Here is a 26,919-nt window from a genome sequence, read left to right on the forward strand (position 1 = left end):
ATACCACGTTGTGGGACCACTAATTAGGCAATATTTTGATAATGGTATGGGGTTCCCTGTTTATATAGACAGGGTTTTCAAATCTAAAAACAGGCTAACCGGTTTTCCTTGTCTATCTCATTCCCCTCTGCGTTTTTTGTTTGTGTTTTCTGTGAATGTGATACAAGAGAGTGTGAGGGAAGTATGTTTTGGGAACAGTATTGTGTGAATGAGAGTTTTGAGAGTCTAGATTAATCTTACATTTGGATAATAAGATATGTAGCGTTATCTTGGGGTTCCGTTCAACACTGCCCATCATAGAATATCACGGAGTGGTATTATTAAACGCTAGATGTTATTCTATCATTTCTGGAAGACTAGAGAACCGTTGAGAATTAGTCCCATAGAGCAGCGTCCGAGAAACTAACGTTTTTGGGTTACGCTGGGAGTGTATGGATGAGGAGTCGTTGGAATTGGAGTGATTCATTATTGTGGTACCTAAGATTTCCTACATTATATATCGATTCTGTGAAGACATGAAAAAAAATAAAAAATTGTATGTGTGCATAATCGATTACTAGAGATTTGATAAAGTAAATACTGGGAAAACAATTAAGGTGAATACCAAATTTTTCCCTCACACCCCATCTTAGCAACTGTTGCATCAATATGTTTGGACCATGTCAATTTACAATCTAGGGTTACATCAAGCAGTTTAGTCTCCTGAACTTGCTCAATTGCCACATTATTCATTACAAGATTTAGATGAGGTTTAGGGTTATGAGAGTGATTTGTCTCAAATACAATGCTTTCGTTTTTAATATATTTAGGACTAGGACCCATTTAGGACACATTCTAAACCTGACTGCAGCTCTTTGTTTAGGGTCTCAGTGAATTAACTTTCTGTGGTAGCTGACATGTATAATGTTGAGTCATCAGCACAAGGCTTTACTCAAGGCTACTGGTAAGTCATTAGTAAAAATAGAAAACAGTAAAAGACCAAGACAGCTGCCTTGAGGTATACAGTACATGCCACACTTTACCTGGTTTACGTTAGAGAGGCTTCCATTAAAGAAAACCCTCTGTGTTCTGTTAATAAATAGGTAGCTTGAAATCCACAATACAGCAGAGGATGTAAGGCCATAACACATACGTTTTTTTCAGTTGTAGATTATGATTAATAATGTCAAAAGCTGCACTGAAGTCTAACAAAACAGCTGCCACTGTTTATTATCAATTACTTACAGCCAATCATGAGTACCTTTCCCTATAGCATATGCGGAGTCGCCAAAAAATGCTAACATCCGGTTTTCAGGGTTACAGTATTTTCAACCTAACTTTTGTTTCACCTGAGAGACGGAAGTGGGAACTCCGCTCAAGCGTCTTTGTACGCCTGCTACGTTAGGAAATTCCCTATAAGCGTGCTGAATGTCTGTTGTTAATTTGTTTACTGTGAAATACCATTGTATCTGGTCAAACACCCTTTTTACCAAAGTTTACAAAGGGTCAATAGCAGGCTTAGGCTGATTGGTAAGCTGTTGGAATCAGTAAAGGGTGCTTTGCTATTCTTGGGTAGTGGAATGACCTTTGCTTCCCTCCAGTTCCTATGGGCACATACTTTCCAGTAGGAAGAGATGGCAAAGATTGAAGAGATGGCAAAGTGGCAATATAGTCCGCTACCATCCTCAGTCATTTTCCATCCAAGTTGTCAGTTCCAGGTGATTTGTCTTGATAGACAGCAGGGTTGTGTTCAATTCAGAATTTTGGAATTGACTACCATTCAACTCATGAGTTGAAATTCAAATTGAATTGGCAACACCCCACAGGATGTAGAATTTGAATTTGAGTGGCAGGAAATAGAATTGAATTCAGTGCAATTCTAAGAAATTCCACTCAGTCATAGAACATGAGAGTTCCATTGAATCTGACAACTCACACTTCCAGATAACAAAGAATATATCACTTTTCTCTGGAAGAAATGTTCATATACTATTTAGAGTCTATTGACACACATGTGTCAATCTAATGAACATAATAAAGAATCCCCATAAAAATCTGTCAGTTTAAACTAGAGATTTCAGTTTTTTTTCACGGGCTGCGTCTCAATCCATCACATCCGTCTATGTTGCTCTTCCGTATATGCGGTCGAAAGTGGTAGTGCTACAGTGCGGTTTGTCAGACCACGAGACATCTCGAAAATCGATCTTCTCCCAAAAATGTCTGTAGCCTCTGAACGGTTTGGCCTACTCTTTTGCAAGATGAGACTCCCATGAACAAGATGGGGCTGGATACCCTTACAAATAAATGGAAGTATGGAGGTAGTTTTGTGCCAACAAAAATAAGGGTTTAAATACAGTTGAAGTCAGAAATTGACATACACTTAGGTTGGAGACATTAAAACTCGTTTTTCAACCACTCCACAAATTTCTTGTTATTAAACTATAGTTTTGGCATGTCAGTTAGGACATCTACTTGGTGCATGACACAAGTCATTTTTCCAACAATTGTTTACAGACAGATTATTTCACTTAATCACAATTCCAGTGGGTCAGAAGTTTACATACACCAAGTTGACTGTGCCTTTAACCTGTTAGGGCTAGGGGGCAGTATTGACACGGCTGGATAAAAAACGTACCCGATTTAATCTGGTTACTACTCCTGCCCAGTAACTAGAATATGCATATAATTATTGGCTTTGGATAGAAAACATTCCAAAGTTTCTAAAACTGTTTGAATGGTGTCTGTGAGTATAACAGAACTCAAATGGCAGGTCAAAACCTGAGAAGATTCTGTACAGGAAGTACCCTGTCTGACCATTTCTTGGCCTTCTTTGCCATCTCTATCCATTACAAAGGATCTCTGCTGTTACGTGACACTTCCTACGGCTGCCATAGGCTCTCAGAAGGCTGCAAAAAGCTGAATCGTGGCTTTGCAGGCTCTGGCTGAAACAAAGTAGCGCGTTTGGGTAGTGGCTGGTTACAGTACTGTGAGACTCAGGCTCGTGCCCGCGTCGACAGAATGCTTTGTTTTCTATCCTCTGTTTACCTAAACGGAGATTCCCGGTCGGAATATTATCGCTTTTTTACGAGAAAAATGGCATAAAAATGGATTTTAAACAGCGGTTGACATGCTTCGAAGTACGGTAATGGAATATTTAGATTTTTTTTGTCACGAATTGCGCCATGCTCGCGACCCTGATTTACCATTTCGGATAGTGTCTGGAATGCACAAACAAAACGCCGCTATTTGGATATAATGATGGATTATTTTGGACCAAACCAACATTTGTTATTGAAGTAGCAGTCCTGGGAGTGCATTCTGACGAAGACAACAAAGGTAATCAAACTTTTGTAATAGTAAATCTGATTTTGGTGAAGGCTAAACTTGCTGGGTGTCTAAATAGCTAGCCCGTGATGGCTGGGGTATGTACTTAGAATATTGCAAAATGTGCTTACACCAAAAAGCTATTTTAAAATCGGACATATTGAGTGCATAGAGGAGTTCTGTATCTATAATTCTTAAAATAATTGTTATGCTTTTTGTGAACGTTTATCGTGAGTAATTTAGTAAATTGTTAGTAAATTCCCCGGAAGTTTGCGGGGGGTATGCTAGTTCTGAACGTCACATGCTAATGTAAAAAGCTGGTTTTTTATATAAATATGAACTTGATTGAACAAAACATGCATGTATTGTATAACATAATGTCCTAGGGTTGTCATCTGATGAAGATCATCAAAGGTTAGTGCTGCATTTAGCTGTGGTTTGGGTTTTTGTGACATTATATGCTAGCTTGAAAAATGGGTGTCTGATTATTTCTGGCTGGGTACTCTGCTGACATAATCTAATGTTTTGCTTTCGTTGTAAAGCCTTTTTGAAATCGGACAGTGTGGTTAGATTAACGAGAGTCTTGTCTTTAAAAGGCTGTAAAATAGTCATATGTTTGAGAAATTGAAGTAATAGCATTTCTAAGGTATTTGAAAATCGCGCCACAGGATTCAACTGGCTGTTGCGTAGGTGGGACGAATTCGTCCCGCCTAGCCCAGAGAGGCTAAACAGCTTGGAAAATGCCAGAAAAGGATGTCATGGCTTTAGACGCTTCTGATAGGCTAATGGACATCATTTGAGTCAATTGGAAGTGTACTTGTGGATGTATTTCAAGGCCTACCTTCAAACGCAGTGCCTCTTTGCTTGACATCATGGGGAAATCAAAAGAAATCAGCCAAGACCTCAGAAAAATTTATTGTAGACCTCCACAAGTCTGGTTCATCCTTGGGAGCAATTTCCAAACTCCTGAAGGTACCACGTTCATCTGTACAAACAATAGTACACAAGTATAAACACCATGGAACCACGCAGCTGTCATACCGCTCAGGAAGGAGACGCGTTCAGTCTCCTAGAAATGAACGTGATTTGGTGCGAAAAGTGCAAATCAATCCCAGAACAACAGTAAATGCCCTTGTGAAGATGCTGGAGGAAACAGGTACAAAAGTATCTATATCCACAGTAAAACGAGTCCTATATCGACATAACCTGAAAGGCTGCTCAGCAAGGAAGAAGCCACTGCTCCAAAACTGCCATAAAAAAGTGAGACTACGGTTTGCAACTGCACATGGGGACAAAGATTGTACTTTTTGGAGAAATGCCCTCTGGTCTAATGAAAAAAAAATAGAACTGTTTGGCCATAATGACCATCGTTATGTTCGGAGGAAAAATGGGGAGGCTTGCAAGCCGAAGAACACCATCCCAACCATGAAGCACGGGGATGGCAGCATCATGTTGTGGGGGTGCTGCAGGAAGGACTGGTGCACTTCACAAAATAGATGGCATAATGAGGGGGGGAAATTATGTGGGTATATTGAAGCAACATCTCAAGTCATCAGTCAGGAAGTTAAAGCTTGGTCGCAAATGGGTCTTCCAAATGGACAATGACCCCAAGCATACTTCCAAAGTTGTGGCAAAATGTCTCAAGGACAACAAAGTCAAGGTATTGGAGTGGCCATCACAAAGCCCTGACCTCAATCCCATAGAACATTTGTGGTTAGAACTGAAAAAGAATGTGCAAGCAAGGAGGCCTACAAACCTGACTCAGTTACACCAGCTCTGTCAGGAGGAATGGGCCAAAATTCACCCAACTTATTGTGGGAAGCTTGTGGACGGCTAAATACTAATTGAGTGTATGTAAACTTCTGACCCACTGGGAATGAGATGAAAGAAATAAAAGCTGAAATAAATCATTCTCTCTACTATTATTCTGACATTTCACATTCTTAAAATAAAGCGGTGATCCTAACTGAACTAAGAGAGGGAATTTTTACTAGGATTAAATGTCAGGAATTGTGAAAAACTATTTTTAAATGATTTGGCTAAGGTGTATGTAAACCTCTGACTTCAACTGTATGTGTCCAAAAAAAAAACTAAAATATTTCTGAGCTTTCTTATATCTTCTAGATATAGGACAGACACTTCAAAACCTTATTCCTTATGATTTATTTCATTTTTTGCAATTTATGAATGTGTTATTCAATGCGTTTCTGTGGGCTGTAGTAGTAAAGGCCAAATTCAATATTTTATCAAATATATATTTTTATACCTAAAGGGGTTCTAAAATTCAAAATCGAATCGCTAAATTATCCATGGTATGACCATCTTAAAACATTTCCATGTTATCTTAGTATAATGAGCCATCTGATAAATGAATAATGAATGAAACATCTGATTCTATGAAGGATGAAGCTGAGTTTGCCTTTTTGGACAAAATTTAAGGTACTCCAAATCTTTTTACGTGTCACGTCCTGACCAGTGTAAGAGGTCATTTTCTATAGTAGATGGATCAGGGCGTGACAGGGGGGTGTTTGTTTGACAGTCTGTGTTGTTATTTCTATGTTGTGGGTTCTAGGTTTTCTGTTTCTATGTCGGGTGTTGTTTGGGGTTGATCTCCAATTGGAGGCAGCTGTTTCTTGTTGCCTCTGATTGGAGATCGTATTTAGGTAGGGGGGTTTCTTATTGTATGCTGTGGGTTGTTAATTGTGAGTAGTGTGTTTTCCTGCTCTGCGTCACGACTTTATTGCTTTGTATTTTCAAGTTTATTGTATATGGCATACGGTTTCACGATTCAATAAAAGATGTGGAACTACGATCACGCTGCGTATTGTTCCGATCCTTCAGAAAGCCCTGACATTACGATCATCCTTTATATCATCGATCGTTGTTCCAAAGTACAGTTTCATCTTCTTTTTGTTTAGTCACATGATTTCTCAATTTACAGTATGTTTGCTAATCAGCTGTGTAACCAGACTTATTTGCTTGTCTTTACTTTCATTATTATTAGATGAGTATAATGTTATATGTACAGAGGCTTGCGAAAGTATTCACCCCCTTGGCATTTTTTCTATTTTGCTGCATTACAACCTCTAATTTAAATGGATTTCTATTTGGATTTCATGTAATGGACATACAAAAAATAGTCCAAATCAGTGAAGTGAAATGAAAAAAATTACTTGTTTAAAAAAAAAAAGGAAAAGTGGTCCGTGCATGCGTTTTATCCCCCTTTGCTATGAAGCCCCTAAATGTGATCTGGTGCAACAAAACACCTTCAGAAGTCACATAATTAGTTAAATAAAGTCCACCTGTGTGCAATCTAAGTGTCACATGATCTCAGTATAATACACCTGTTCTGAAAGGCCCCAGAGTCTGCAACAACAGTAAGCAAGGGGCACCAACAAGCAAGTGGCACCATGAAGACCAAGGAGCTCTCCAAACAGGTCAGGGACAAATTGTGGAGAAGTACAGATCAAGGTTGGGTTATAAAAAAATATCCAAATCTTTGAACATCCCACGGAGCACCATTAAATCCATTATTAAAAAATGGAAAGAATATGGCACCAGAACAAACCTACCAAGAGAGGGCCGCCCACCAAAACTCAAAGACCAGGCAAGGAGGGCATTAATCAAAGAGGCAACAAAGAGACCAAAGATAAACCTGAAGGAGCTGCAAAGATAAACCTGAAGGAGCTGCAAAGCTCTACAGCGGAGATTGGAGTATCTGTCCATAGGACCACTTTAAACCATACACTCCACAGAGCTCGGCTTTACGGAAGAGTGGCCAGAAAAAAAACCTTGCTTAAAGAAAAAAATAAGTAAACACATTTGGTGTTCGCCAAAAGGCATGTGGGAGACTCCCCACACATATGGAAGAAGGTACTCTGGTCAGATGAGACTACAAATGAGCTTTTTGGCCAACAAGGAAAACGCTATGTCTGGCACAAACCCAAAACCTCTCATCACCCTGAGAACACCACCCCCACAGTGAAGCATGGTGGTGGCAGCATCATGCTGTGGGGATGTTTTTCATCGGCAGGTACTGGGAAACTGGTCAGAATTGAAGGAATGCTGGATGGCGCTAAATACAGGGAAATTCTTGAGGGAAACCTGTTTCAGTCTTCCAGAGATTTGAGATTGGGACGGAGGTTCACCTTCCAGCAGGACAATGACCCTAAGCATACTGCTAAAGCAACACTCGAGTGGTTTCAGGGGAAACATATAAATGTCTTGGAATGGCCTAGTCAAAGCCCAGACCTCAATCCAATTGAGGATCTGTGGTATGACTTAAAGATTGCTGTACACCAGCGGAACCCATCCAACTTGAAGGAGCTGGAGCAGTTTTGCCTTGAAGAATGGGCAAAAATCCCAGTGGCTAGATGTGCCAAGCTTATAGAGACATACCCCAAGAGACATGCAGCTGTAGTTGCTGCAAAAGGTGACTCTACAAAGTACTGACTTTGGGTTGTGAATAGTTATGCACGCTCAAGTTTTCTGTTTTTTGTCTTATTTTTATTGTTATACAATAAAAAATATTTTGCATCTTCAAAGTGGTAGGCGTGTTGCGTAAATCAAATGATACAAACCCCCCCAAAAAATCTATTTTAATTCCAGGTTGTAAAGGCAACAAAAGAGGAAAAATGCCAAGGGGGGTGAATATTTTCGCAAGACACTGTAGATGAGTATCCTGTTATATATAAATGTGTATAATGTTATATGTAGATGAGTATCATGTTATATGTAGATGAGTATTATATCATATGTAGATGTGTATAATGTTTAACGTAGATGTGTATAACGTTATATGTAGGTGTGTGTGTATAATGTTATATGTAGATGAGTATAATGTTATATGTAGATGTGTATAATGTTATATGTAGATGTGTATAATGTTATATGTAGATGTGTATAATGTTTAATGTAGATGACTATAATGTTATATGTAGATATGTATAGCGTTATATGTAGATGTGTATAATGTTATATGTAGATGAGTATGTTATATGTAGATGTGCATAATGTTATATGTAGATGAGTATCATGTTATGTAGATGTGTATAATGTTACATGTAGATGAGTATAATGTTATATGTAGATGTGTATAATGTTTAACGTAGATGTGTATATCGTTATATGTAGATGACTATAATGTTATATGTAGATGAGTATCATGTTATATGTAGATGTGTATAATGTTATATGTAGATGTGTATAATGTTATATGTAGATGTGTATAACGTTATATGTAGATGAGTATAACGTTATATGTAGATGAGTATAACGTTATATGTAGATGAGTATAACGTTATATGTAGATGTGTATAACGTTATATGTAGATGTGTATAACGTTATATGTAGATGTGTATAACGTTATATGTAGATGTGTATAACGTTATATGTAGATGTGTATAACGTTATATGTAGATGTGTATAACGTTATATGTAGATGTGTATAATGTTATATGTAGATGTGCATAACGTTATATGTAGATGAGTATCATGTATATGTAGATGTGTATCATGTTACATGTAGATGTGTATAACATTATATGTAGATGTGTATAATGTTATATGTAGATGAGTATAATGTTATATGTAGATATGTATAATGTTATATGTAGATGTGTATAATGTTTAACGTAGATGTGTATAACGTTATATGTAGATGACTATAATGTTATATGTAGATGAGTATCATGTTATATGTAGATGTGTATAACGTTATATGTAGATGTGTATAACGTTATATGTAGATGTGTATAACGTTATATGTAGATGTGTATAACGTTATATGTAGATGTTGTGGCAAACCTCTTCAAAGTTAGGAGCGTTTGTCACAAATTAAGTGGGAAACTGTCACCAAAGTCAGCCCAGAATGAAAATTCTTTCGAACATGACAGTACCTGTGTGTTTGTTTCGCTGTCCTGGTCCACCCAGGCCGCAGGTACTGTCAGGGATAGCAGGGTTCGGTACACAAATCTGGTTCTCGGTAGGTCCAGGTCTAAACGCCAACAGGTAAGTCCAAAACAGTCCAGCTCGTACACGGTAAATCCAGCCAATGTAGATTGTCTCTTTCTCTATGGTTCATAGATCCTTCCCGCCCTCTCTCTCTCTTCCTGGTTTTTCTTGACCCTTTATCTGTGGGTCGGCGCCACCTTCTGAGGGTTCCCCTTGCTTCTGGGAATTGTAGTTTTGTCAGTCGGCCATTTTGTGATCTGTAGTTCTGATCGGGGTGGCCATTTTAGTGATCGGGCAGAGCCCGTTTATTAGTTCTGCCCTCACATATCTGCCATTTATCACTCGACCCCCTTCTTTGCCACACATCTCCCCCCCTAGATCCGACCCCCTAGGTCGGATCAAAATATGCGTGCATGCGGGATAACCCATCCACATTTCCCATTTCCTTTCCTGCTCTGTGTTTCAAGTCAAAGTGAAACGGTTGGAGACTCAAAAACCACCGCATCACCCGAGCGTTCTTCTCTTTAGCCCTATGCATCCAGGTGAGTGGTGCATGGTCACTGATGAGGGTGAAGTGGCGCCCCAGCAGGTAGTATTTCAGGCTTTCCAGAGCCCACTTTACTGCCAGCGCCTCTTTCTCAACAACTGAGTAGTTGGTTTCCCGTGGTTCCAACTTCCTGCTTAAAAACAGGATGGGGTGTTCCACCCCTTCTACCTCTTGGGACAGCACTGCTCCCAAGCCGACCTCTGAAGCATCCGTCTGAACCACAAACTCTCTCTCAAAGTCTGGTACCACCAGCACTGGATTACAGCAGAGGGCCTCCTGTAATGTCCTAAATGCTTTGGTGGCCCTTTCATCCCACTTGACCATGTTTGGCCCTCTGGCTCTAGTCATGTCGGTGAGTGGGGCGGACACTGTGGCATAACTTGGGATGAACTTCCGGTAGTACCCGGTCAGCCCTAGGAAGGCTGGAACCTGCTTCTTATTTACTGGTTTCGGCCATTCTCTAATTGCCTCCACCTTCTTACGTTGGGGTTTGATTAATCCTCTTCCCACTGTGTATCCCAGATACTCCGTTTCCTCGAACCCCACATAACACTTGGCAGGGATCGCCGTGAGCCCTGCCTTTCTAAGGGCGTCTAACACTGCCTGTACCCGGGGTAAGTGGGATTCCCAATCTGGGCTGTAGATCCCCACGTCCTCTAAATAAGCTGCGGCGTATGCTTGGTGCGGTTTTAGGACCTTGTCCATGAGCCGTTGAAAGGTGGCTGGGGCCCCGTGTAGGCCAAATGGCATGACGGTGTATTGAAACAAACCGTCAGGGGTTGCAAAGGCTGTCTTTTCTTTGGCCCTGGGGGTCAGAGGAATTTGCCAGTACCCTTTTGTCAGGTCCAGGGTCGTAATGTACCGAGCTTTACCAATTTTCTCCAGTAGTTCGTCTACACTGGGCATGGGGTAGGCATCAAACTTGGAGATTTCATTTACCTTCCGAAAGTCGTTACAGAACCGCAAAGACCCATCGGGCTTGGAGACCATCACAATTGGGCTAGACCACTCACTATGTGACTCTTCGATCACTCCAGCTGTCAACATTTTCTCCGTCTCTGCTCTAATCGCTGCCTGTCGAGCCTCGGGTATCCGATATGGCCTCATGCTCACTTTTCTACCTGGTAGGGAAACGATATCATGAGCTGTAACCTCAGTTCGGCCGGGTACCTCTGAAAACACATCTCTGTTTTTCTGGATCAGGGTCTTTACTTCCTGTACTTGTGCTGGGGACAAAGTAGGTGAAATATTTACTTCGGCTGTCTCCTGAGTGTGTGTGGGGTACGTGACCATTAGTGTTTCTCTCTCTCTCCATGCTTTTAACATGTTTATGTGATATATCTGTTCCTGGGGCCATCGACCTGGCTGTCGGATCCGATAATTAACTTCTCCTATTCTCTCCAGTACTTCATATGGTCCTTTCCATGTGGCTAGTAGTTTGCACTCTACCGTGGGGATCAGCACTAACACCTTATCTCCCGGTTGAAATTCCCTCAGGGTAGCCTGCCGGTTATAAGTGTGCCGCTGGTGCTCTTGTGCTTGTCTCATGTGCTCTCTGACGATGGGCATGACTGTGGCTATCCTGTTTTGCATTGCCGTGACGTGCTCTATGACACTAGTATACGGGGTGGATTGGTGTTCCCAGGTTTCCCGGGCGATGTCTAAGATTCCCCGGGGGTGCCTCCCATATACCAGCTCGAAGGGAGAAAACCCCAGCGAGGCTTGAGGAACCTCTCTAATGGCAAACATCAGATATGGCAACATGCAATCCCAGTTTTTCCCATCCTTGTCGATTACCTTCCTGAGCATTGACTTCAGGGTCCAGTTGAATCTCTCAAACAGCCCGTCCGTCTGTGGATGGTAAACCGATGTCCTCAACTGTTTCACTTGCCACAATTTACAAAGGCCCGCCATAAGGCGGGACATAAAGGGGGTCCCCTGGTCAGTAAGGATCTCCTTTGGGACCCCGACCCTGGTGAACAATAGCACTAGTTCCTTGGCGATATTTTTGGAAGCCATTGTCCGAAGGGGAATGGCTTCTGGGTAGCGAGTGGCATAATCTAGAATGACCAGAATGTATTGGTGCCCTCTGGCAGATTTGGGTAGTGGGCCCACTATATCCATCGCTATCCTCTCAAATGGCGTTTCGATTATGGGGAGTGGCACTAACGGGCTTCTAAACGCTGGTCGGGGAGCTGTTACCTGGCACTCCGGGCACTCTCCACAATGCCGAGCCACTTCAGCCTGAATTCCTGGCCAGTAAAACCTCCTTACAATCCGGTCTCGGGTTTTATCGATACCAAGGTGTCCACCCAGAATGTGCCCATGAGCTAGATCCAGTACTGTCTTCCTGTACCGGGTGGGGACCAACAACTGTTCCACCACATCAACCCCTATTTTTGAGACTCTGTACACCAAACCATTTTTCATGATGAAGTGGGGAAAACTATTAGGCATCATCCAATCATTTATGGGAGTACCATCTACGACCTGCACGTCTGCTCTGGCTTGTTGCAGGGTTGGATCCTGGTGTTGGGCCATCCCGAAATGAGTCATGGACCCTGCCAGGTCTGCTGGTTCTAGATAGTTGTCCTCTGGATTCAGATCGACCCCAGCCCCACTAGTACTGGGCTGTTCATTATCAACGAGGTTTGCCACTTCATCCTCATCCTCCCCTACTAGTACCTGTGAGGTTGGCCCCTGGGAGACCTCTTTTCTTGGCCTTGGTTGAAGGCCCCATGCTTCTTCCTGCTTGGTCAGGGTTGTTGGCTTCTCAAATATGCCGTTCTTTTGGCCTAACTTCGCAAAGTTAGGAAAGTATCTACCCAATATTACGTCATATGGCATATTTGGGACCACGCCGACCTCATAATCCAGCAGACCGTCCTCTGTTTGTATGCTCACTAATGCTGTGGGGTACAGACGGGTATCCCCATGAATGCACGTAACACTGATATCCTGACTTGTATCCAGTTTATGCGTCGGCACTAGGTTTGCAACGACCAGGGTTAGCATACTGCCGGAATCCAGTAGTGCTTCAACCTCTTTCCCTTCAACCTGCACATATGTTTGTTTCTTGATCTTTCAAGTACAGTGGTTACCATGGGACATGCATACCATATCTCATCTTCTTTTTCACAGAGGTTACATTGCATTGGCTCTTCTTTAATAGGGCAGTAGGCTGCAATATGTCCCGGTCGATTACAATTGTAACAGATAATAGGGTTTCGGGGGGGAGACCTCCTCGACCCCCAGTCCCGGTTTCCGGTTTTTCCCTTAGTGTCTCGCCCCGATTCTGATTCTTTCCTCATGGCCCCACGCTGCTCTCCTCCCTCTCCACCTGTTGGGACAGTCTTACCCTGTTCGCTGGTTCGCCCAGGCCTGGGGAATGGGAATCTTTCCTCCTGCGCCTGCTCAGCTGTTCCTGCCGTACAATACCGTTCAACCAGGCCGACGAGATGGTCGGCGGAAAGTACCTCGTTCTGGCCAACCCATCGTCGCACTTCTTGGGGTAGAACTAGCTGAAACTGGTTGAGTACGATGGTCTCGACGACCTTGGCGGACGAACGGGTCTCCGGTCGCAACCGTTTCCGTGCCAGGTGATTCAAGTCGAACATCTGTGTTCGGGGGGGTTGTCCCGGTCTGTAGGACCACTGGTGGAAGCGAAGTGCCCTCACGGCATCGGTCACTCCCAGTCTAGTCAGAATCTCTCCTTTTAGTTTATCGTAATCCTGTGCATCCTTCAACTCCAGGTCGAAATATGCTTTTTGAGCGTCCCCTGCCAGGTATGGTGCCAGAAGCCCTGCCCATTCTTCTTTCGGCCACTTCTCCCTCTCTGCCGTCCTTTCGAAGGTGGTAAGATATGCTTCCACATCATCCTGCGCTGTCATTTTTTGAAGAAAATGATTGGCCCACCTTTGGGTATTTGCAGCTGGTAACTGAGCCCCAATTTGGTCCGCTAGCCCCTTTAGGCCTTCTCTTAACTCCCGGGTGTTTCTCTCTTGCTCTTCTCTGAGCAGCTGGTTGGTGCGGTGCTGGACCTGTAACGTGTCCTGATACATTCGAATTGCATCCTGATGAGCTATTTGTTGAGCTCTAGTTGCCTCTTGTTGGGCGGCCGCCGCTTGTAACAGGGCCTGTATGGCTCCCTCCATACTAATTTTCCTGAAAAAAAAATGTCCTAACCAAACAAAGCCACAAAAAAAAAAAAAAACCTGACTCCCCTTTGGAGTGCTAACTAAACTTTTTTTTTTCTTTCTTTTTTTCTACCTAACCAGCGGTATGGTTAATCCAGTATCCACATTCTCCACCACGTGTGGCAAACCTCTTCAAAGTTAGGAGCGTTTGTCACAAATTAAGTGGGAAACTGTCACCAAAGTCAGCCCAGAATGAAAATTCTTTCGAACATGACAGTACCTGTGTGTTTGTTTTGCTGTCCTGGTCCACCCAGGCCGCAGGTAAGGTCAGGGATAGCAGGGTTCGGTACACAAATCTGGTTCTCGGTAGGTCCAGGTCTAAACGCCAACAGGTAAGTCCAAAACAGTCCAGCTCGTACACGGTAAATCCAGCCAATGTAGATTGTCTCTTTCTCTATGGTTCATAGATCCTTCCCGCCCTCTCTCTCTCTTCCTGGTTTTTCGGCTCCACCTTCTGAGGGTTGCCCTTGCTTCTGGGAATTGTAGTTTTGTCAGTCGGCCATTTTGTGATCTGTAGTTCTGATCGGGGTGGCCATTTTAGTGATCGGGCAGAGCCCGTTTATTAGTTCTGCCCTCACATATCTGCCATTTATCACTCGACCCCCTTCTTTGCCACAATGTGTATAACGGGGGCTTATATGTAGATGTGTATAACGGGGGGGGTGGTATCGGGGGGATGTAGATGTGTATAACGTTATATGTAGATGTGTATAACGGGGGTCGTTATATGTAGATGAGTATAATGTTATATGTAGATGTGTATAATGTTATATGTAGATGAGTATCATGTTATATGTAGATGTGTATAACATTATATGTAGATGTGTATAATGTTATATGTAGATGAGTATAATGTTATATGTAGATATGTGTAATGTTATATGTAGATGTGTATAATGTTTAACGTAGATGTGTATAACGTTATATGTAGATGTGTATAATGTTATATGTAGATGACTATAATGTTATATGTAGATGTGTATAATGTTATATGTAGATGAGTATCATGTTATATGTAGATGTGTATAACGTTATATGTAGATGTGTATAACGTTATATGTAGATGTGTATGATGTTATATGTAGATGTGTATGATGTTATATGTAGATGTGTATCATGTTATATGTAGATGTGTATCATGTTTAACGTAGATCTGTATCATGTTATATGTAGATGTGTATAACGTTATATGTAGATGAGTATAATGTTATATGTAGATGAGTATAATGTTATATGTAGATGAGTATAATGTTTTGTTGGAAAGACATGACAATCTCAACCCAGCCTCATATGGTAATAGATACATGACACAGATCATTTCCTTTGTCTTTACTTTCTCTGTATGAGATGAGTATTACGGTATGTGTTGATATGTAATAATGATCTGGAACTAAAGCTGCTGTTCTGTTTGTTTATAGATGTAATGTTGTTAAGGGAAACCTGTGCTTGTAAATGTGTGGGTGGGCTGTGGAGGTGAAGGCAGTCTTTTGCTCCCTCATCTGCGCTTCTTCCTCCCTCACTTCCCCTGCCGCGCCCTCACAGAGTGTGTGAGGGAAATGAGCAGAAGGAGGTAGTTGCAACCAAGGCAACAGATACACACAAGCAGAGTATTCACACGCTCTGGACAGAGTGAGGCTCATACACTAACACACAGCTTAACTGGCAGCTGCTGCCGCTGCTCCTGAAAAGTGGAGTGTGTGTGTGTGTGAACACACCCTAATCTCTCCAGGGAGAGGTACATTGAAAAACTTCCAGAGCTATTACAAGGAGAGAATCTGTTCAGGAGGGGAGAGAGCGAGAGAACTCAATTCACTGAACTCAACAGGAGGTGGTTGTTATTAGGCTACTGGGACTACTTCTTCTTACAACTAGTCACTTGGATACATAGCAGCAGCATTGATACTTTCTCTCAGCGGTAAGTGGCATGGTGTGATCAGCAATGATTCTTTCAAGTGTGAGGTCCATTTATACGACCTGTGACTTTGGAGCTACGCTGACAGAGAAGGCTCACTTTCACAGAAGCTGGTTTTAGTTAGTTGTGTGAGTAAGGAACCCACCGGGCGGCTGTTTGAATTTGCGCTTCCATGAAGAATTTCAATTGTTGAGTACAGGTTTGTCAGTGTGTGTGTGAATGGTTTAAAGGCATGCTAATATTATCAAAATATTAGCAGAATCTGTTTAAACTGTTTCAGGATGTATACTGAGGATTGTACCGAGGCCAAACTATGTCAATTTGATTTTATTTCACCCAAGATGGAGTAAGAAATATTCATGGTAAATTAGTTGATTTGAAGTCGGTTGTCATGTGTCACTGAACAATTAGCTTCAGTGTTTTCGTTTTTTTGCCTTTTAGTGCTGTCTAAGAGTGTATCACATTGCAGGAATATTTTATCCAGTGTTGAAGACAAGGTGACCAATTCAATTGGAATTAACACAGTTGGCAGTGGATGTGGAGCACCTGTCAGCCCGGCATAGTGATGTCTATTTGAGACAGGTCTCATGCCGAGGCAATTTAGTAACACAGTTAGCTTTGTTGATATTTACCGGTACCTTGCTGCCCCATGCTGACTCCAATGCTTCCCACAGTTGTGTCAAGTTGGCTGGATGTCCTTTGGGTGGTGGACCATTCTTGATACACACAGGAAACTGTTGAGCGTGAAAGACCCAGCAGCGTTGCAGTTTGACACACTCAAACCCGGTGCACCTGTCTACCATACTCCGTTCAAAGGCACTTCAATCTTTTATCTTCCCATTCACTCTCTGAATGGCACATATACACAATCCATGTCTCAAGACTTAAAAATCCTCCTTTAACCGGTCTCCTCCCCTTCATCTACACTGATTGAAGTGGATTTAACAGGTGAAAGCAATAAGGGATCATAGCTTTTAACTGGATTCACCTATGTTCCTAATGTTTTGTACACTCTATTTCCGCAATGTGAGGTTGGAATAATACTGTGAAAATTATGATAATGCCCTTTTAGTGTAAGAGCTGTTTAAAAAGATCGCCTGAAATGTCTGCCTGTTTTGGTGGGACGGACCTTTGGCCTGCCTGTAAATTAGTTAATAGACCAGTAAGAAAGACCTCTCTGCCAATAACAGCTAGTTTTCAGTATTCCCCACTCAGACCACTCCCAGACGGTCCTAGCTAAATTCTTGACTGAGAAATTGGTCTTTGCTAAGAAGCTGTTTCTTTCTTACCATTTTAATTTAAAACAATCACAGTAAGGCACTTCACTGTTATTGAGAAATGATTTGATATTGAGATAAAAACATCTGCATTGGACCTTTAACATCAAACCCAAGGCAATACTGATATTTCCTGAATAACATGTTTGAGTGAACAGGATCTATCTGCTCAACAAATCACAGTGTTGGATTTACTTGAAAGGGTAAACATAGGTAGAAAGGAAGTAGCTTAAAGTAAAGGTAAGGACATACCACACATTACAAACCACACACACACTTATGCGGGAAATCCTGTTTGATTTCCAACGGCTGCCAAACAAAACCTGCTGAACAAGTTTTACTGGCAGACATCAATGATGAGACTTGAGGTGAGACACACCTTTATCTTTGTTAGATTGTTAGGCCATGACACCATCTTCAGGAATGCCAATAAAAACCCTTATCTTTTTAACAGAGTACTTAAGTGCCGGTGCAGTATACTCAATATGTCTTATGTCAAAGAGCGCAATGCATCATAGTAACACAACGTTGACTGCTATTCAGAGCCATATATTAAAATATTTACCTAAAAGATATGGCTTTACTGCTATCTAAATATTCTTTCATTTAGCAATGAATAATGACACCTCATTTCATATACGGTAAGCTGTTGTGAGAGTGGAGTGGTGTGCTTGAACTTCCATTCCGATAAACTCCAGATTTAGCCCAACTAGAACATTTGCAGATTATTTTCTCATTCAAAAAAAGCTGGTTAAACATATCAGTTCACAGAGGTGGTAGTGAAAGAACACAAAAACGTTTTCTTGAGCCATTGTCTAAACACTCTAAACACTGTCTAAACAGCTCATTACATCTAAACACTGACTCGTCCAGGCATGGACTTTACTGTAACACACAGTCAACATTCTCATTAATACGTGAGGGTTTCTGAACGTTTTTTTTTTGAGGTTCGACAAATCCGCATTGCCTCATCTCACATTTATTAGAAGGCTGACATATTTCTCAGGCAGAGAGAGAGGGAGAGAACTATGAAGAAAGAAGGATGGAAAGAGAGAGAGAGAGAGAGAGATTCTGAGTGAGTGACCCCGTTAGGAAGAGGCAGGCTAATGACGTTTAAAAAGCTCTCGGGGCGCGACAGCCCGGTGGTTTGCCTGGATTCCCAAGCCCATCCATGATCCCCCCCTTGGTTTTTACCCAGGCCAAACGGGCGGAACAGCCTATTCTCATCCATGCTCTCATTGTGCTCCCGGAGCTATTCTGATGCCCTCCATTGTGTGCCGTACACTTTCCACGGCTCTCAGCGGTTTTGGTGGGTCCACATCTTAAACCCCTCCATTATGGGAGAACCCCCAGCGCCACATTTGGCTGTGCTGGCTTTTATCATTCACCGGCCACACGTTTGACTTCTCAGCTAATGTCACACAAACACACAACAGGAAGTCAGAGAAGAGGAACGAAACAGAAGTACTTCTTTTTATGGTATGAAACTGCTTTAGTTTGAATGACAAGCCTATAGATTTCAAACAGGTACAAAAAATAGCATAGGAGGCTGCTGAGGGGTGGACAATTCCAGAACAAAGCTAGTGGAAATATCAATATATCAAACCATAGCTGCGGTCCAAACACTTAAAAGACACACCTTATGCCCTCTGCCCTCAAATTAAGTTGACACTTCTGATGATGTATCATGACGTCTGACGAGTATACACTTGCAGGGCCGAGGGAGGAAGGAATGATTTTTAAATGGACCACCTTCGGACTGAAATTTGTCACTCGTTCATCCCTTGATGATTGTGTTTTCAGCCACCGGTAGCTTGTGGTTGCTGTATATGCGCTACAGTCAATTATGAGTGCATGTCTACTTGTATATATACAATTATTAATATACACCTACTGTATGATAGGTAGCAAATTAATTAGCTAACTAATGTTAGCCAGCCTAGCTGGAAATTCTGAAGAAGGAAAATGTTTTATTTCTACAATTTCCAAAAGCTAACCAAACAAAAAGATTTACTTTTTACCAGACGTGTTTGTGCCATCATGTGCATTAGTAGCACAATTTCTAACTTATTTGCATTCGTTTTTACTTACACTTTTATGTTCACTTCTCCATTGATGTTGATTTTAAGTTTTCGCGGATGTACAATCGGCGCGAATTGAATTATGGGGAGTTTCAGGCCCCGGAGTAAACATAATTGTATGCTCGCAAAGCCGAAAAATGAGGGCTGAGGTGCTTATGTTGCAAACTTCTCTTGCCGATTCCGCTCCAGCCATTACCACGAGTCCGTCCTCCCCAAATAAGATGCCACCAACCTCCTGTGATATATAGTATACTGTATATAATATAGTATACTGTATATATTTCATGGGACCGATATTAATATTTTTACGCACATCATGTCCAAATCTCCTGAAAGTATCTAAAATTGATTGTGAAGCTCACCAAAGTCACTTATAGATGATTTGAACATCATGCTCAGAAAATGCTAATTATAAGTCCCATGACTTTTAGCATTTGGTAACAGTGACAGCCACTGCCAGGGAAACTAAACCAAAGCATGGATTGCTGTCATACCTTGTACATAGACTGCTTACGGGGTAAGGAAACCAATGTGTCATTTTGTAATTTGGATGAACTATCACTCTGCATATTAACCTCTCCAGTGATGAATAATCCTTCAAAGCCCTGGCAGGTAATATTTATTACCTCAACATACATACACAGTGGCTTGGACATTGGCCAGTGAAACATGCCTCTGTGTGCCACAATTCATCATTATGACACTCAATTACCCTGACTAGCTAAAAAAGCATTGCGATCCGCCAAAGGTTCTCTTTCAATTATTCGTTTCGACATCTCACGTGGAAGCAGCGTTCCACGACCTCCGTCCATGCATCCATTTTCTAACACCCACCGCCGTAGAGTGCACATAGCAGCCCAATGTGGTTCGTCTCCCACTCTTAACTTGAGCAGGAAGACCCAGCCCTCACGGGCCGACATCATGTATGGCTACCCTGAGGACCTTCACCCACTTTTCCAGGGCTTGGCGAGGGTATGACCAACCTCTTCCAGGCAGCGGAGGAGGAGGAGGACGAGGAGGCAAAAGCCGCTAGGCCCTCTTCCGCCCTTAGAGGGGCATCGATGGCAGATGACATATACACTGTATTCTCTCATTGATGTCTGTAAACAGGCAGCGTGCCATGGGAGAAAGCCTTGTGGCTCAATCTGTCCAGCCTGTCGGACAAGCAGAAAGCAGATTTCCTTGACGCTTCTGCCGCATGGTCCGGCTGTTGCTGCCATGCGGCAGAAGCCTTAAACTTCTCCCTGCCCTATAGAATCGTGAAGGGGTATGCCGGGTAGCCAAAAGCCAAGGCTTCACTTCAGGGAGAGGGCAAATCGCTGAAACCAGGGCGTTCCGCGGGAAGCCCACCGCGACACAGCGGGATCTCCAAATAGGGGCCGACAGTGGGGAAAATGGCATTTTGCTGCAGCCGCATCGAGGTCCCGCCCATTTGATTAGGGGCACCTCCCCTATGAGGGAGAGACATCTCTGCTCCTAAAACCCTTCCCTTTGTGCAGAGACCCATTCTCATGCATTAGCTCTCAAGAAAGACAGAGGGAATTTATTATACCCCCGAGTGCCCTCCGTGACATGGCGCTTCCCCCGGCTCTAGTTCTAGCAGCTGGGGGCAGGAAGACTAATTGTCAGTTGCCATCAAGCACTTTCCCTTTGTTCCAGTGTGTCAACACTGCCCTTTTCAATAAAAAAAACTCTGCTGTATCCAGGCGTGATGCTAAGCACACAAAGCAAAAATGCTATGAAAAGGAGACTCGCTCCATAGCCACCAGAGGGCGCTCCGGCAGGGTATACCGTCCTGTGGGCTACAAGCTAACAGAGCAGGGAACTGGTGTGCATGTGCAGTCCAGCTCTGCGTCTGAGTCTGATCCACAGTTACGAAGGGGTGCAGACTGCAATTCTCTCTGAGACCACTAGTTTTCAACTGAATTTTGGAATCAGTAGCGACTGGCGACTCGGGACACATAATAAAGCAGAAAATCTTTATCTCTTTATTAAGCAAAGGGCCTATCAGGGCGATAGCAGTAGCAGAGAGCCACCTCGGCTTCTACTTCCCGGTACTTCCTGCTTCCCAAGAAATGGGGAGGGTTTTGCTCCATTCTGGACCTATGTGTCCTCGACAGCTATTTGCCGAAATTCACATTCCGTCTGCTTACAGAGGTACGATCGTTTGCTCAGCAGGAAAATATTATGTGGATTAAAATGAATGGAAATGTTTTTTTTTGTAGGAGTTGATACATTTTTAGTTAGTGGAAATTACAAACTTTAGGAGCCTTTTTAAAGCCTGAGTTTAAAAAGGCTTCTAAAGTTTGCATTTCCTGATGTACAGGAAAATTCTCAGCAACATGGTCGCCAGGTGTACAGTGTTTCCTCTGACACATTGGTGCGGCTGGCTTCCAGATTAAGCGGGCGTTGTGGGTTGGGACAGGACTGTAACTACCAATTGGATACCACAGAAATTGGGGAGAAAAAGGGGTAAAAAAATATTATATTTAAAAAACAAAAGAGTGATCAAATTAAGATTCCACATGTGTGCGTTCAACGTGCTGTCTCTATTCGTCCAGGCGACTGGTTTACCTCGGTGAACCTACAGGTTTCTGAGGCTAGCACTAACTTCCTGAAAGTTCAGAAAGTGTGTAGAGGTAGCTCTCACACCCTTGAGAAACAAGGGGCTGAGTCTCCACCTACATAGACAATTACCTGCTTTGCTCCCCAACACGGGAACAAGCGGAACAAGACACAACTTCCCTTGTAACCCACCTCTCCGAGCTAGGGTTCCAGATCATTCAGAAAAATAGCTGTTTGGTGCGATCACAGAGAATAGAATACCTAGGCTTAATGCTGGATTCTCTCTCTTGGAAGACTGCATCATGTCCCTTTGACAGTGCCTCTCCCTGTTCCACAACGTGTGTTCAAGATTTGCCTCCAAGTGCTGGGGTTGATGGCATCCCACCATCTCAGTAGTACCTCTTGGTCTACTGAGAATGAGAGACTTCCAGCGCTGGGTGTTAGCCTCAAATCTGTGTACACGGCTTCAGCTCAATTGCCAGATAAAGGTAATTTCCACATGATTCTCGGCTCTCTGTCACTGGAAAAAAAACTTGATCTTTGTTCCTGGCACTCCCCTAGGGAAGATAGTGGTGAAGAGGGGACTGGAGACTCCTCTCCCAAGTGGTTAAACAGATCTGGGAAAGATACGGTCAAGCATTCGTAGATATAAAGTTTGTGCCTATTCTATAAGATCAGTCTTGTGAAAGCTGCCTTTTTCTACACGAGAAAATCTGGACATGGAAAATCATCATGAAATTGTATGTAAAACTAATAAGTCACCACTTTAAAAAAAAAATTTGACTCTCACGAACGCATTAGTGTCGGTTGTTTGGCTCTACGACATCCACAAGCTTTGCAGCAGTTGTCTGAACTCTGTCACGGACGTCCTCATTTTAAGAGGTCTTCTCACAAAACCAACTGTCCAGACCGAACCGTTGGAGCTACAAATTAATATCTCACCAATATCTCATGAACACGAAGGTGTCGGTTGTTTTGCTTTACGACACACACATGCTTCAGGGGAGTCTTCTGAAGGTAACCCAGTACCGGGCTGTAAAAATGACAAAAAGTGCATAGGGGGTAAAATGTCTCCTGAATAATGTGATCAAACATGGTTCTAAATTTCAAATGCTTCAAAACCTTGTTCCTAATGCTTTATTTTTAGACTGTCTGTTTTGCTATTTACAAATGTGTTATTCAATGCATTTCTATGGGCTATGGCAGTAAAGGCCAAATTCTATGTATATATATTATACCTACAGGGGTGCAAAAATTCTAAATCAAATGGCTAAATTATACATTTTAGATATTGCGATGTTAGGGCTTAGACCTACAGGGGTTGTAAGGTCTCTCTCTAGCCACTATCTTGGCCTGTCATATAGGCTTCGACAAGACACCCCGTTATGTCATTTCCTGTTGCGTCCAGCTCCCAAGCCTTTAGTCCCGTCATGGGATTTTTCTATTGTGCTTGAGGATATTTCAGCAGCCTTCTGAGTCACTGGAAATCGTGGAGATGAAATATCTCCTTTATGACCATGTTACTGGTCGCCCTTACCTCGACAAAGTGAGTGAGTACATGCACTGTCAGTTCACCATTAGTGTCTACAGTTTGCCTGGGGCTTTCCAAGGTTACCTTGTTACCCAACCCTGCCTTTATGCTTAAAGTTAGTGCCAATTCAATTGTCTCGCCTTGGAGCTTGTCGCTTTCCACTCCCCACCTTTCCCTTCTATGGAAGAGGAGCGGCTACGCAGTTTGTGTCCAGTATGCGAGTTGCGCATATACTTGGATAGGACAAGAGCTTTGCCCAAAAGCGACCAACACTTTGTGTCCTGGGCACCTTTCTGCAAGGGGAGGACCCTTTCTCATCAATGATTGTCACATTGTATTGTGAAAGCTATTATATTGGCCTATAATAGCAAGGGGTTACAGCCTCTGGAGGGCCTAAGGGCTCACTCCACCAGAGGTATAACTACCTCTTGGGCACTGTTCAAGGGCATCTTCTTACAGGAGATTTGCCAAGCGGCTTGTTGGGCATTCCCTCATACTTTTATGAGGTTCTACCGACTAGATGTCACTGCACCTTCATTGGCGCATACTGTCCTCAGTGTCGGGACCTCTGAGTGTTGATACGTTGGAACTACCTGGCTTCGGAGAGCATGTGCGATACGGAAGTGGGCCATATCCCTCTAGTGAGATGTCAAAACAAATAATTGAAAGAGAACTTAAGGTTACTTGCGTAATCCCGGTTCTCTGATATTATGATTGAGACATCTCACCACATTCCCCTACTTGCAAAAGTGTGAGGAAATTCGGCATGCTCGAGAATGATCACAAACCAGGCGAGTGGCTCTTTAGTGTGAGGGGAGGGGCTCCCTCATTTGCCACTCGACCTGACGGTCTCCGACAGACGTGTATGATTGGCTCTTCAAGACTCTTATAAGATTCTGGGGAATCTCTCTACTGAGATGTCTCACTCATAATATCAGAGAACCGGGGTTATTCAAGTAACCTTAAGTTATAGAAGCAAAAGCTATGCTAGCTAAGAGTAAATATAGCAACTGTTTGGTAGCTAACACTTTACATTAAAAAAATGTTAAGTCTTTACATTAAGTTACTCTTGTACCTGTGTTGTAATGTTATTATTACTCTGGTGATAAAATTGCATTAACTAACATTGTATTGTGAAGTTAAAACATTGTAGTTTCTAGATTAATTACAGGGTAAATACACAGCAGAACAGCCTAATGGAAAATGTTACCAAATGTTTAAGAACGACCAGACCCCGTCAAAACTGTAATATTCAGTTTCAGACTCGTTGATTTGATCGGTTTGTCTGGTTTACTCTAAGGAACATTATATTTCACTTAATTGTCAACACAGAGTAAAACGTGCATTCTCTGTTCCATTTCAGAGCGATGGTCGGCAACCTGGGGATGCTGGATGAGTCTGAGCCACTATGAGGACGGCTGTGTGGGAATCAGTAACAACAGGATTGTGAGTGTCTCACCAGACAGAGGCGATGCTTTCCAGGAGGCCCTCCTGTGAATCTCCCCGAAACACCCATGCCTCCTGCTCCTGGTGGGAAAACTAGGATGGAACACACACACACTGCTCTGCAAAGAGTCACAGGAACAACCGCCTCTGCAGCTGCTCATTCACACACAAAGACACGCATACCACTGTTGCCATCACTACTCTGACCTGACAGAGGAAGAACACCGGAAGGTTCCGGAATACATTTTCCAGGATGTTTGTGAATTTCCGGCGGATCCGCAAGTGCCAGTGCGTGCAATTGATGACCACGTGCCTGGTGCTGTCGGTGGTGATGTTATGCTGGGAGCAGCTGGACAGTGGCGTGGTGAGCCACATCTACTCCTACTCTTACCGCTCTTACCTGGTCAACAGCTACACTTTCATCAACAAGAGCTTCACCATCCCACGACAGGAGGCCCACATGTTCAGTAACCACCGCTACCTACTCAACCACCCGTACAAGTGCTCAGGAGAGAAGGACATTTTACTGCTTCTGCTCATCAAGTCCTCCCCGGAGAACTTCGAGAGACGGCGAGCCATACGGTCGACGTGGGGTAACGAGACCTACATTCGCCAAGACCTGGGGGTGACGGTGAAGGTGATGTTTGTGCTGGGCCTTCCCAAGCAGCATGAGACTGCCCAGACGTGGAGGAGGAGGAGCGGAGGCATCCAGGACAACCTTGTCGATGAGGACCGCAGGCATGGCGACTTGGTCCAGCAGGACTTTGTGGACACGTTCCACAACCTCACCCTCAAGCTTCTGCTACAGTTCCGCTGGGCTCATTTCTACTGCCCGCATGCCCGCTTCCTCATGACGGCTGACAACGACATCTTCGTGCACATGCCCAACCTGGTGCTCTACCTGCAGTACATGGACAGGAAGGGCGTGACGGACTTCTGGATCGGTCACGTGCACAGAGGTGCGCCACCGATCCGCCAGAAGGAAAGCAAGTACTACGTCCCGCAAGAGATGTACCCTTGGGCGTCATACCCGGACTACACGGCAGGGGCCGGTTACGTCGTCTCAAGAGACGTGGCGGACAAAATCTACCAGGCCTCATTGACGCTCAATGCCTCGCTGTACATCGACGATGTCTTCATGGGCATCTGTGCCAATGCCATGGGCGTGTCGCCACAGGAACATGTGTACTTCTCAGGCGAAGGCAAGGCGCCCTACCACTTGTGCATCTACGACAAGATGATGACATCGCACGGCCATGTGGCCGACATTTATGAACTCTGGAAAGCCGCCACAAACCCGGAGGTCAAAAGGGTCACATCGGGACTTTTTGGGAGGTTGTACTGCACGGCAGTGAAACTCACCCTTCTGTGCAGACCTTACTTCTTCAACACCTACCCCTGCAAGGCAGCCTTGTTGTAGTACTGTAAACATACTTACTGTGTTTGGTTCAAAACGGAGTGCGGGGTCATTTTGCTTTCATCACTCCCATTATTTGAAAAGACTGAGGAGGGAAGGGGGGGGGAGAAACACATGAGTCATATCTTTTGCTGTAAATGTGGGTTTTACAGTAACCGTCTATCTATATGGATTTACAGTAACCGTCTATCTATATGGTTTTACAGCAACCGTCTATCTATATGGTTTTACAGCAACCATCTATCTATATGGCCGGCAGTGGTCCAGTTCTTGCTAGCTTTACGATGTATTGAATAGTCCCACCTCTCTGGGAGGGCAGAGACTGAATGTGATGAACAGCAGATGCTTCCCAAGGAGATACTGTCCAGACATAATGTTGAAACATGGGATTCTAAGTGAATTTCTGCTCCCACTCCCCATCTCCTCCATTAAACTGATTGAGAGAATGTTTCCCTGGCCTTGAATTCTGTTGATTGTGCAGTTTAAAACTAACTGCGCATGAACACAGTTGGCTCATTGTCTGTCATTTCCCGGTAAGGTTAGCTGAGGTTAACAAGAAGAGACTGTTTATAACTTTTTTTATAACTTAATAACAGTCCATATGGTTGGCCGACAGTATAACTGCAAGCAATCATTTGAAACTGAGGTTAATGAAGTCTTACAAACTCAGCAGTCGTAAGGTGTAAGCTGT

At 43.2% G+C, this 26,919-nt stretch overlaps 1 protein-coding gene across 5 annotated transcripts; it reads left to right on the forward strand.

Moving 5' to 3' along the window:
* Positions 1-15,571: 15,571 nt before the first annotated feature.
* Positions 15,572-26,678, forward strand: LOC106568751 (lactosylceramide 1,3-N-acetyl-beta-D-glucosaminyltransferase A). Of its 5 annotated transcripts, none has more exons than XM_014139373.3 (2): positions 15,572-15,914; positions 24,729-26,678. In XM_014139373.3, the coding sequence occupies exon 2, from the start codon at positions 25,065-25,067 to the stop codon at positions 26,229-26,231; it is 1,167 nt and encodes a 388-aa protein (XP_013994848.1). In that variant the 5' UTR covers positions 15,572-15,914; positions 24,729-25,064; the 3' UTR covers positions 26,232-26,678. The 5 variants fall into 5 exon arrangements, with proteins under 5 accessions (XP_013994848.1, XP_013994850.1, XP_013994849.1 ...); XM_014139375.2 differs by lacking the exon at positions 15,572-15,914 and adding an exon at positions 15,915-16,099; XM_014139374.3 differs by lacking the exon at positions 15,572-15,914 and adding an exon at positions 15,917-16,110.
* The last annotated feature ends 241 nt before the right edge of the window (positions 26,679-26,919 follow it).

Source organism: Salmo salar, chromosome 14 (genome assembly GCF_965601325.2).
Source record: "Salmo salar chromosome 14, fSalSal1, whole genome shotgun sequence".
NCBI classification, from domain to species: Eukaryota; Metazoa; Chordata; class Actinopteri; order Salmoniformes; family Salmonidae; genus Salmo; species Salmo salar.